Source organism: Muscardinus avellanarius (assembly GCF_963383645.1).
Source record: "Muscardinus avellanarius genome assembly, chromosome: 2".
In the NCBI taxonomy this organism is placed as follows: domain Eukaryota; kingdom Metazoa; phylum Chordata; class Mammalia; order Rodentia; family Gliridae; genus Muscardinus; species Muscardinus avellanarius.
In genome coordinates, this window is record NC_137787.1 from 149,510,650 (window position 1) to 149,522,838 (window position 12,189).

Below are 12,189 nucleotides of genomic sequence, written 5' to 3' on the forward strand. Positions count from 1 at the left end.
AGAACCTTGGCAAACAAGTTTTATGAGAGCTCTTGGCCCTTTATATTCAAAACCTTGTTAAGCACACATGTTTACTTAAGAGTTGGAATAGTCATCTGTAGTTTCTTATATACCACCTAGGACTTTGGATTGTGCTATATTGCGGAAACAAACTGATTCAGGGGACTAACATATTTTACTGTTGACTCTGGTTGCATTCCTTCTCTTTTTAACTTTATGGTATTGCCACATATGTGATCTGCCACAACAAAAGGAAACTATAGTAGACAATGTTGAAATGTGAAACCGCGGTCACACTGGATGGGTAGAGTAACCCCTACTCCGGTATGGTTGGCATCCTTATGGAAGGGGGAAGTCTGGACAGATACATAGAGTGAGAAGACCATGGAAACGTGAAGACAGCTATCTCCAAGCTGGGCAGAGAAAGTGCTAGAACAGATCTGCAGAAGGAACTAACTCTACCAGCACCTTAATTCCAGACTTTTAGCCTTCAGACCCGTGAGACCATACATTTCTGTTGTTTATTAAAGCATGTAGTTTGTGTGCTTTATTAAGGCAGTTCTAGCAGACTATTGTTAAGTCCTAAGGAAAAAGATTTAGTTTCTCACTTTAAAAGTGTGTGTGTGTGTGTGTGTGTGTGTGTGTGTGACTAAGAATTGCATGGAGGAGCCGGGCGTGGTGGCACACACTTGTAATCCTAGTACTTGGGAGGCTGAGACAAGACAGGAGGATCGTGCAGGTTCCAAGCCAGCCTCAGCCACATTAGTGAGGCTCTCAGTAACTTAGTGAGACTCTGTTTCCAAATAAAATGTAAAATAGGTTGGGGGTTGTAGCCCGGAGGTAGAAGGCCCCTGAGTTCCATCCCCAGTACCACTAAAAAAAAAAAAAAAAAAAAAAAAAAAATTGAGTCGAGGGATGTTTTACCTCTGAGCAATACCCACAGCCTTGTTTTATTTTCATTTTGAAGCAGTCTCCTAAGGTTGGTGAAAGTCTCATCAACTTACATACCTAGGCTGTCCTCGAACCTGTGGTCCTCCTGTCTCAGCATCACAAGTACTGGAATTATAGGCCTGCTCCACCATGCCCAACTTTATGATGATTTTTATTCCACCCTCTTTGAATAAGCTCTTCAGTATTTGAAGTGTGTACTGGGCACCAATAAGTAGAAAAACTCTCTGAGATTTTCGATCTTCATTTTACTCTGCATTTTGCTGGCCTTATATTAAATTGAAAAGATAGATGATAGCGGTTGTGGTGGCACATGCTTGTAGTCCCAGCATTTGGGAGGCTGAGACAAGAAGATGGAGGTTCACAGCCAGCCTCAGCTACTTAGTGAGGCCCTTTGCAACTCAGTGAGATGCTGGAGTGACTCCAAGTGAGGAATCTACCATTTGGTAGCTGGATGACTTTTGGTAAATTATTTTTGTCCCTCAGTACTCAAGGAGGCTTGGTTTCAGGACCCCTGAAGATACCCAAATCTGCAGAGTCTCAAGTATGTTATGTAAAATGGTAATTTTTGCATATAACCTAGACAATCTTCCCATATACATTAAATCATCTCTAGATTAAGTATAGCAAATACAATGTAAATCCTGTGTAAATAGTTTTTTTTTTTTACTATATTGTTTAGAGAATAACAGCAAGAAAAAAGTCTGTACATGTTCAATACAGATGGCAGTTTTTTTGGGAGTATTTTAAATATGTAGCTGCAATAAAAAAAAGAAAAATAAAAACCCATTAAGATGTATGACTACAATGCACCAATAAAAAAATGAAAGGTAAGCTGGGCATGGTGGCGCATGCTTGTAATCCCAGCATTTGGGAGGCTGAGACCGGAGGATCACGGTTCGTACACAGCCTCAGCTACTTAGTGAGGCCCTTTGCAACTCAGTGAGACCCGGTTTCAAAATAAAGAATAAAAAATAGGGCAGGGCGTGTAACTTGGAGGTCAAATGCCCCCTGGGTTCCATCCCCAGACCCGCGCCAAAAAAAAAAAAAAAGTTAGCTGGGTGTGGTGGCACACGCTTGTAATCCCCGCGCTTGGGAGGTGGAGACAGGAGGATCATATAGGTTCAAAGCCAGTCATGTTGGCTTAAGAGACCCTGTTCCCCCCCAAAAAAAAATTTTTTTTTTTTGTGTGTGTGTGTGTCTGGGAGTGTAGCCCAGAGGTAGAAGAGTTTCCAGGAACCCCAGTACCACCAAAATAATAATGATAATAATAATAAACAAAAATGTTTTAAAAGGAATTAGATTAAAAAAAACACACCAACCTGTAGCTGGTTGAATCTATGGATGTGGAACCCAAGGACCTGGTGGGCCAATTGTTATTTCCCACCCCTTGGCCTCCATTTTCCTTTGTATAAAATAGATATTCCACACTGGGTGTGGTGGCGCACGCTTGTAATCCCAGCATTTGGGAGGCTGAGATAGGATGATTGTGGTTCACGGACAGCCTCAGCTACCTAGTGAGGCCCTTGGCAACTAGTGAGACCCTGTTTCTAAATAAAGAACAAAAAATAGGGCTGGGGGTGTCGCTCGGAGGTAGAATGCCCCTGGGTTCAATCTGCAGTACCACACACACACACAAAAAGATAGTTCAGTGTGTCACCTCATAGTATTTTGTAATGATTAGAGTAGTAATCTATGTAAGGAAAATGCCTGGTACCTATTATGTTATCTTAGTTAATAGCAGTAACATAGGCAGTAGTTATGTGGCCACTGTGCATGTTACTTCTTCCCCCTATTAGTGCACAAGAATATTTTCTTTTGTAATGTTATAAGCTCAAACAGTTTTAGAATTCATAACTTTAAAATAATTTTTTAAAACCCAAATTGAGTGAGGTGGTGTGCAGAGGTGCATGCCTATAATTTCAGCACTTGGGGACTGAAACAGGAGAATTGCAGGTTTGAGGCCTGCCTCAACAACTTAGACCCTATTTCAAAATTTAAAAAAAAATAAGGCTGGGGGTGTAGCTCAGAGATAAAATGTCACTCGGTTCAGTTCCCAATATCAGGGGGAAAAAACACAACAAAACAAAACCACAAACTGGAAAGGCCCTGGGAATCAGCTGGTACTTTCTTTTGACTTAAAGGTAAGGTCATGGCATCAGTGTTGAAGAAGGCCATTGGTCTCCTGATCCACACGATTTTTTTTAATACATGTGGTTGTCTTTTAAGTCAGAGTCATGTGTTTCTATTCACTCTCAACCCATTGAATGTCAAATTTTCAAAATCTGCAAATAATGATATTGGCACAGGCACATTGAAATAGGTTGGAGCTGGGCACAGTGGCCCATACCCGTAATCCCTTAGTTCAAGGCCAGTCCCGGAAACTTTGAGACCCTGTGTGAAAATAAAGATAAGGCTAGGCTCAGTGGAAGTATACTATGGTTTCAATCCCTTCATCACACACACACGCGCGCGCGCGCGCGCTTGGTGGCGGAGGCCTGTAATATCAGTACTTGGGAAGCTGAGACAGGAGGCTTGCAGTTCGAGGACAGCCTCAGCAATTTAGATACTCTTTCAAAACAGAGCAAAATATGGGGGTGTAGCTTGGAGATAGAGTACCTGTGAGTTTAACCCCCTGTATCAAAAAGATAAAAATGTTAGAAATCATAATCTAGAACTTACTATGTTATATCATTAATATAATAATTATATAGGTGTTGCACATCTGGGACAATGGGACAAAATTGGGTTAAGCTTTTGCTTCAGAGGAAACATTTTCTGTCTAGTTCTTTCCTTCTTTCCTCCTCCTCCTCTTTTCTGGTGGTGGAGGTGAACTTAGGGCCTCATGTATGCTAGGCAAGAGTTCTCCTACTGAGCTGTACCCCAGTCTGAAATTTTTCTTGGTAAAGAGTTAAATTATTTTATTATTTGAATTGAAATTAAAATGATTGTGTGTGTGTGTGTGTGTGTGTGTGTGTGACTAAGGATTGAAACCAGGGACATTCTACTTCTGAACTATACCCAGCTCTACTTTATTTTTATTTTGAAACAGGGTCTCAGTAAGTTGTGGAGGGCATTACTTGCTGAGGCTAGTAGTGAACCTGCGATCCTGCTGTCTCAGCCTCCCAAGTACTGGCATTACAGGCCAGCACCACCATGCCCAGCTCTAAAGACAGAGGTTTATTTGGGAAAGGGGTGGGGGATACATGTTCAAGGGAGAACGTGGGCCACCTCAAGAAAGAAAGAGGCACCTAAACTAAAGCCAGGCGTGGTGGTGCACACTTATAATCCCAGCACTTGGGATGCTGAGACAGGAGGATCACAGGTTAGAGGCTAGTCTCTGCAATTTAGCAAGGACCTTCACAACTTACTGAGACCTTATTTCAAAAAAACAAAATACAGAGTTGGGTGTGGTGGCACACCCTTGTAATCCCAGTACTTGGGAAGCTTAGACAGGAGGATCATAGGTTTGAAGCCAGCCTCAGCAGCTTAGTGAGGCTCTCATCAACTTAGTGAGACCCTATTTCCAAACACACACACACACACACACACACACACACACACACACACACACACACGGGGTATAGCTTGAAGGTAGAATTCTCCTAGGTTCAATCTTTAGCACCACCAAAACAAAACAAAAACCTCTCAAACTAGAATATGCTCAGTTATACAGAGACTTAGACTATCTCTGTCAGGGAACAAGGAAACTGGTAATAGTAGTTGCATCTGGGGAGGTTGCTGGGGTAAAAATGGTGCTGGTTATATTTGTATTTGATACGGTGTTCCTGACACCTGTAAATTCTGGGGAACAACAGTGAGCTCCTCTAATCTAATTACAGTTTAGTGGAATAGGACAAGGAAGATAACATGTACCTGTAGTTATTTAAAAATTGGGAAGCCGAGTGTGTGGTGCACGCTTGTAATCCCAGCAATCGGGAGGCTGAGACCAGAGGATCGCGGTTCGCGGACAGCCTCAGCTACTTAGTGAGGCCCTCTGCAACTCAGTGAGACCTGGTTTCAAAATAAAGAATAAGAAATACGGCAGGGGGTGTAGCTTGGAGGTATAATGTCCCTGGGTTCTATTCCCAGACCCACAAAATAAATAAAGATAAAATTTGGAAACTATATAGATTCATATAAAATTGTGGAGGTAGCCTTTGTAATATCTCCCCTCTTACCCAAATTTCAGGAACCAGATAGATTTAGATACAGAGAAATACTTGGTTTTACCTGGGCGAGGACTATAGCTGTGACTGGCACTTGACAGGCCTCTGTCTCTTCCTTAGTGGGTGTCCTTGGATAAATTTCTTAACCAGAATCCTTATCTGTCAATGGATAGGGTGATGAGCTCTGTTATAGTCTTGTGTATAGATTGTAGCAGCATAAAATGAAATCCCATGAAAATTTATTGCATTCTAGGCTCAGTCTTATTAGAAAATTAGGAGCTTAAATTGAGCTTTTAGGAGAGAAGAAGAGGTGAAGTGGATGCTTATGCTAGATTGGATTATATAATTACTAATTACCCCCAATGAAAGGGAAATGGAGGGTCAAATGCCTATAATTTCCTTTGGACATTTTATATGATATTTTCTCTGTTGCTTCAGTGTGTGTGTGTGTGTGTGTGTGTGTGTGTGTGTTTCACCATAAAAATTTTGAGCTCCCTAGTTTCTGTTTTAAAACTTACTTTATAATTTGAAGAGCCAGTTGCTTCTGGCTAACTTACTATTTTCTGAAACAGAAAGAAACATTTTAAAATAAAACAACCCATATGTGTTTAGGACTGTTAATCATAAATTGTAGAGAGTAACATTCTTTTTTTTTTTTTTTTTTTTTTTTTTGGTGGTACTGGGGTTCCTGGAAGCCCTTCTACCTCCGGGATACACTCCCACGGGCTATACTCCCAGACCTATTTTTTAACTTTTTTATGTGGAAACAGGGTCTCTTAAGCCAGCAAGGCTGGCTCCGAACCAGCACGATCCTCCTGTCTCCGCCTCCCAAGCACGGGGATTACAAGCGTGGGCCACCACGCCCAGCAGAGAATAACATTCTTAAAAGCAGGGATAGGCTCTGTTTAGTACCTATGATATATTTTAAATTCATTTGATTATGTATGTTTTTAAATTTTTTTCCTTTTTTTGTGGTATTGGGGCTGGAACCCAGGGGCATTCTCCCTCTGAGCTACACCTCCAGCCCTATTTTTTTTTTTTTTTAATTCTTTATTTTGAAACACGGTTTCACAGAGTTGCAAAGGGCCTCACTAAGTAGCTGAAGCTGCCTGAGAACCGCAATCCTCCTTTCTCAGCCTCCCAAATGCTAAGATTACAAGAGTGTGCCCACCACACCCGGCCTTAAACTTTTTTTTTTTTTTTTTTTTTTTTTTTGGTACTGGGGATTGAACCCAGGAGCAATTTACCTCCAAGTGAAACCCACAGTCCTTATTTTTTATTTTGAAACAGAGTCTCAATAAATTGCTGAGACTGTCTTTGAACTTGCAATCCTGTCTTAGCCTCCCAAGTACTAGAATTATAGGAGTTCACCACCACACCCAACTAATTATATTCCTATGATAGAAGTAATATGTAACCTTAGTGTATAGCTCCATGAACATGAATTTTTATTAATTTATTTATTTATTGTGGTGCTGGAGATGGAACCCAGGGGCATTCTACCTCCGAACTACACTCCTAGCCCTATTTTTATTCTTTATTTTGAAACTGGGTCTCACTGAGTTGGAAAGGGCTGGCTACAAATCGCGATCCTCCTGTCTCAGCCTCCCAAATGCTGGGATTACAAGCGTGCACCACCACAACCAGCTTCCATGAACATGAATTTTATGGTCCTGAGGGTGGAACCCAGGGGCCTTTTCTACCTCCAGGCCATACTCCCAGACCTATGTTTATACTCTATTTGGAAACAGGGTCTTACTAAGTTGCTGAAAGCCTCACTCAGTAGCTGAGACTGGCTTCGAACCTGTGCTATCCTCCTGTCTCAGCCTCCCAAGCGCTGGGATTACAAGCGTGCGCCACCACGCCTGGCTTGAGCATGAATTTTAAAAGAAGCTGTTGAGTTATAATGAAACCTTAATATTCTCAGTATAGCTGACTCAAGGAAAATAGCAAAGTACCTGACATTACCCCTATAAGCAGGAATCTTTTCTCACATTTACGATAATAGCACTGTATGAGAAAATGTTTAGTTAAGAAACAGGATGGTCACATAGTCTTGAGGCATCTTTAATAGTTACAAAAAGAAAAATAGCAGCTGCAGTAGAGAAACCTGGTAGATATCCCTTTGAGTCAAAGTTAAGGTCCTCAGCAGTATGATAGATAGTGTTTGGGACCCCCTGAATTCAGATATGTTAAAGGACATAATGTCTTTAAAATTTCTACCAAAACTGCTAACTGAATCTAGTCATGAGAAAATATCCAAACCTAAATTGAGGGGCATTTCTATAAAACAAGTGACACTAAGCACTCTTCGAAAGTGTTTAAGTTAAGGCTTGGTGTGGTGGCACACGCTTATAATCCTAGCATTTGGGAGGCTGAGGCTGGAGGTTCTTGGTTTGGGGACAGCCTCAGCTACTTAGTGAGGACCTTTACAACTCAGATCTTGTTTCAAAATAAAGGATAAAAAATAGGGCTGGGGGTGTAGCTCAGAGGGAGAATGCCCTGGGCTTCATCTCCAGTACTGGGGAAAAAAAATGTTAGAGTGGGGTGTGGTGGCACATGCTTGTAATTTCAGTATTTGGTAGGATGGGGGGGTGGAGATCACGGCGGCGGGGGGGGGGGGGGTTGCAGGTTCACTACCACCCTCAGCAAGTAGTTACACTATAGCCACCTAGTGAGACCCTGTTTCAAAATAAGAAATAAAGACCGGCATGGTGGTTCACACTAGTAATCCCAACATTTGGGAGGCCGAGATAGGAGAATCTTGGTTCTTGGATAGCCTCAGTTGCTTAGTGAAGGCCTTTGTAACTCAGTGAGAACCTGTTTCAAAAATAAAGAATAAAAAATTGGGCTGGGGGTGGAGCTTGGAGGAATAGTGCTCCTGGGTTCCATCCCAGTACTGCAAAACAATCAAACAAATAAATAAAATTGGGCTAAGGGTGTAGTTTGGAGGTATAATACCCCTGGGGTCAATATCCAGCACCCCTCCCCCCAAAAAAGTGTTAAGATTATGAAAGACTGAAGAACTGTTCAAAATTAAATAGCCGGGCGTGGTGGCACACACTTGTAACCCCTGAGTTTGGGAGGCTGAGATAGGAGGATCGCGCAGGTTCAAAGCCAGCCTCAGATCCTTAGTGAGGGTCTCAGCAACTTAGTGAGACCCTGTTTCTAAATAAAATAGAAAAATAGGTCTGGAGTATAGCCTGGAGGTAGAAAGCCCCTGGGTTCCACCTCCAGTGCCACACACACACACACACACACACACACACACACACACACACAAACACACACACACACACTATATATATATATATATATATATATATATATATATATATATAAAAGAGACAATTGTAGATTAAAGGCACTGTCATTAAGATAGAGGATTTACTACATGAAATTTATTATTCTACACTGGCTATTGAGCCAAAAACTTTTTTATTTTTTATGAACTTTGTTAAGACAGTTGGGAAAATTTGAATATGGCAGTTTTTTTTCCTGATTTGGGGAATTGTGCCACCAATATAGAAGATAATATTCATGTACTTGGGAAATAAACACAATAGTATTTTGGGTTAAAGAAATAGAATTTCAGATGGGCATTTTGGCGTACGCTTGTAATTCCAGTACTTGGTAAACTAAGACAAGAGAATCACAGGCTCAAGGATAGCCTCACAAATAGTGAGACTCTGTTTCAAAATAAAAATAAAATAGGGTTGGGTGTTTTGGCTCACAGGTAGAATGCCCCCTGGTTCAGTACCCAAAATGAAACAATGTATGCTTACCACTTTCAAACAAATCAGAAAAAAAGTATTGAAAGAATTATAAATGGATATGACAAAATGGTAGGAGTTTGGGTAATACAGGTTATGGTTGTATGGTAATTCTTTGTGCCGCTTTTGCAACTTTTCTGAGTCTGAAATTACTTCAAAATAGATGGGCGTGGTGGCGCACACTTGTAATTTCAGCATTTGGGAGGTTGAGACAGGAGGACCACAGTTCCCAGACAGCCTCAGCTACTTAGTGAGGCCCTTTGCAACTCAGTAAGACCCTGTTTCAAAGTAAAGTATAAAAAATAGGGCCGGGTGTGGTGGCGCACGCTTGTAATCCCCGCGCTTGGGAGACAGAAACAGGAGGATCGCACAGGTTCGAAGCCAGCCGTGCACGCTGGCTTAGGAGACCCTGTTTCCAAATAAAAATGTAAAAATAGGTCTGGGAGTGTAGCCTGGAGGTAGAAGGGTTTCCAGGAACCCCAGTACCACCAAAAAAAAAAAAAAAAAAAAAAAAAAGGGCTGGAGGTGCATGTAGCTCAGAGGTAGAATGCCTTTGTGTTTCGTCCCCATTACTGCAAAAAATAAAAAAATAAAAAATTCAAAATAAAAAATTGAAGCTGAATGTGGTGGTGCATGCCTGTAATCCCAGTACTTAGGAGGCTAAGAGAGGACAATCACAGGTTTTAGGACAGTCTCAACAACCTACTGAGACCATATTTCAAAATAAAAATAAAATAGGGCTGGTGGTATAGCTTAGAGGTAGAATGCTCCTGGGTTCGAGCCCCAATACCACACACGCACAAACAAAATAAAACAAAAAGTTGACATAGTGGTTTAATGGTTTGTCACTGATGTGTGTGTTGGTGGGGGAGGGTACTAGACATTCTACCAGAAACATTCTACCTTAAAGCTACACCCTCAGCCCTATTTTATTTTTTATTTGGAAATGGTCTTGCTAGGTTGATGAGAGTCTCTACTTAATTGAGGCTGTCCTCGAACCTGCAATCATCCTGTCTTGGCCTCCCTAGTACTGGGATTACAACCACCATGCTTGGCTGACTACTTTTTAATAGGTTGTTAAAAAACTTTCTCTGGGCTAGTTTCCTCATCAATATAATGAGTTGGCTGGACTAGGTTAAGGTTTTTTTTTTTTTTTATATTTAGGGGCATTTTACCTCCAAGCTACATACCGCAGTCCCCTGGTTTTTTTTTTTTATTATTTTGAAAAAGGATCTTGCTAAATTGCTGAGGCTATCCTTGATCATATAGTCCTCCTGTCTCAGTCTCCCAAGTACTGAGATTACAAGTGTATATCACCACATTTACTATTGGACTAGGTAAATTTAAGGGTCTGAAAGGAACTGAAAGATTCTAAAATCTCATGACTTTACAACCAGCTATTAGTGGCAGCAATTTATATCCTTAATATAGCCATGCTTGAAGAAGATAGTAATAGGAAATGAAAGTTAGCTCACTTGCCCATTTTTTTGATTGGGTTATTTGTTTTTTTAACGCTGAGTTTCTTGAGTTCTCTGTATATTCTAGATATTAGTCCTCTATCGGAGGAACAGGTGGCAAAAATCTTTTCCAATTCTGTTGGCACTCAGTTGAGGTTCTTGATAGTTTTCTTTGTTGTACAGAAGCTCTTCAGTTTAATGCAATCCAGGTATTGATCTGTCTTTTGGTTTCCTGTGCCTTTGGGGTCTTGCTGAGAAAGTTTTACCTGTGCCTGTGTGTTGCAGAGTTGGACCTGTGACCTCTTTGAGCAGCTGCAAGGTCTCTGGTCTAATTCCCAAAGGAGAATCTGTAGATGAGCAAATAAGGCAACCTAATTGAGGATGGGAGGGAGGAAGAGGGAAATTCCCTAATGTACATTCACAAATATATAAAAGTCAGTCACTAAGGCAAACATGAGAAGGAGGGAAGGTGGAGGGAAGGGGGAAGGGCTAAATGAGTGATATGCGCATGTATGCCTCTACAGTCTTGTACCCCATTAACATATAGGACTAAAATGAAGCCGGGTGTTGTGGCACATGCTTGTAATCCTAGCATTTGGGAGGCCGAGACAGGAGGATTGCAGTTCAAGTACAGCTTCAGCTACTACTTAGTGAGGGCCTCTGCAACTCAGTGAGATCCTGTTTCAAATAAAGAATAAAAAATAGGGCTGGGAGCCAGGTGTGGTGGTGTATGCTTTAAATCCCAGCATTTGGGAGGCTGAGACTGGAGGATCATGGTTCGCGGACAGCCTCAGCTACTTAGGACCTCCACAACTTAGACCCTGTTTCAAAATAAAAAATATAAAACAGGGCAGGGGGTGTAGCTTGGAGGTTGAATGTCTCTGGGTTCCATCTCCACACTTGCAAAAAAAAAAATATATATATATATACATATATATGTATGTATATATACATATATGTATGTGTGTGTATATATATGTATATATATGTATGTGTGTGTATATATATGTATATGTGTATATATATGTATATGTATATATATATATATATATATATATATATATAATGTATTTCTGGCTGGGGATGTAGCTTGGAAGTAGAATGCACCTAGGTTCCATCTCCAGTACCACACAAAAAAATTTTTTTTTCATGTAAGTCAAAGATGTTAAAATAAGGCTTGTGTGCCAAATAACAGTGTAATATTTATTAAACTCATGGATTTTTCCTGCCGAAGAAACTTTTATTGACATTTTAAAAAATTGTATGTTTCATTTATATGCTATTTCTTGCTTAGGTATATTAATGATATTTTACTAGGTTTTTATGTAATATCACTTAAAAATCTACTTTTTAGGATACCCAGTGAAAACCTGGTATTGAAGACCCATCTGTATCATCTTTTGTTTATGTGATATAGATACACATTCCCTTCAGCCTAGAAGGACTGTCAAGATATAAGTAGCTAATGTTGTAGAAACCAGATTGATGTAATGTGTAACAGGTGTTTGGTTGTATCAAACAAAAGAAAACTTCCTTAATGCTTTATTGCCCCTGCCCCCAGCTTGGTGATCCAGCTATTTTCCCTGCTGTCATCGTGGAGCATGTTCCTGGTGCTGATATCCTCAATAGCTATGCTGGTCTCGCCTGTGTGGAGGAGCCTAGTGACATGATTACTGAGAGCTCGCTGGATGTTGCTGAAGAAGAAATCATAGATGATGATGACGACATTACTCTTACAGGTGTGTTGGGCTCTGAAGAGCACCATTTTAGGCAGTTTCCTTAGTCTTGAGGATGTTGCAGCATGAAAAGGTCCTAACTTGGTTTTGAGTAATTTCATTACCT

The 12,189-nt window shown here is 40.8% G+C and overlaps 1 protein-coding gene across 3 annotated transcripts in view; it reads left to right on the forward strand.

Moving 5' to 3' along the window:
• ELF1 (E74 like ETS transcription factor 1) overlaps positions 1–12,189 on the forward strand; it is a gene marked incomplete at its 5' end in the record, with an annotated part of 43,755 nt that overhangs the window by 9,832 nt on the left and 21,734 nt on the right. For all 3 annotated transcript variants that reach the window (XM_080689804.1, XM_080689805.1, XM_080689806.1), the window contains one exon: positions 11,909–12,086. In XM_080689804.1, coding sequence (XP_080545930.1) covers positions 11,909–12,086 — 178 coding nt within the window. The remainder of the gene's footprint in view (positions 1–11,908; positions 12,087–12,189) is intronic.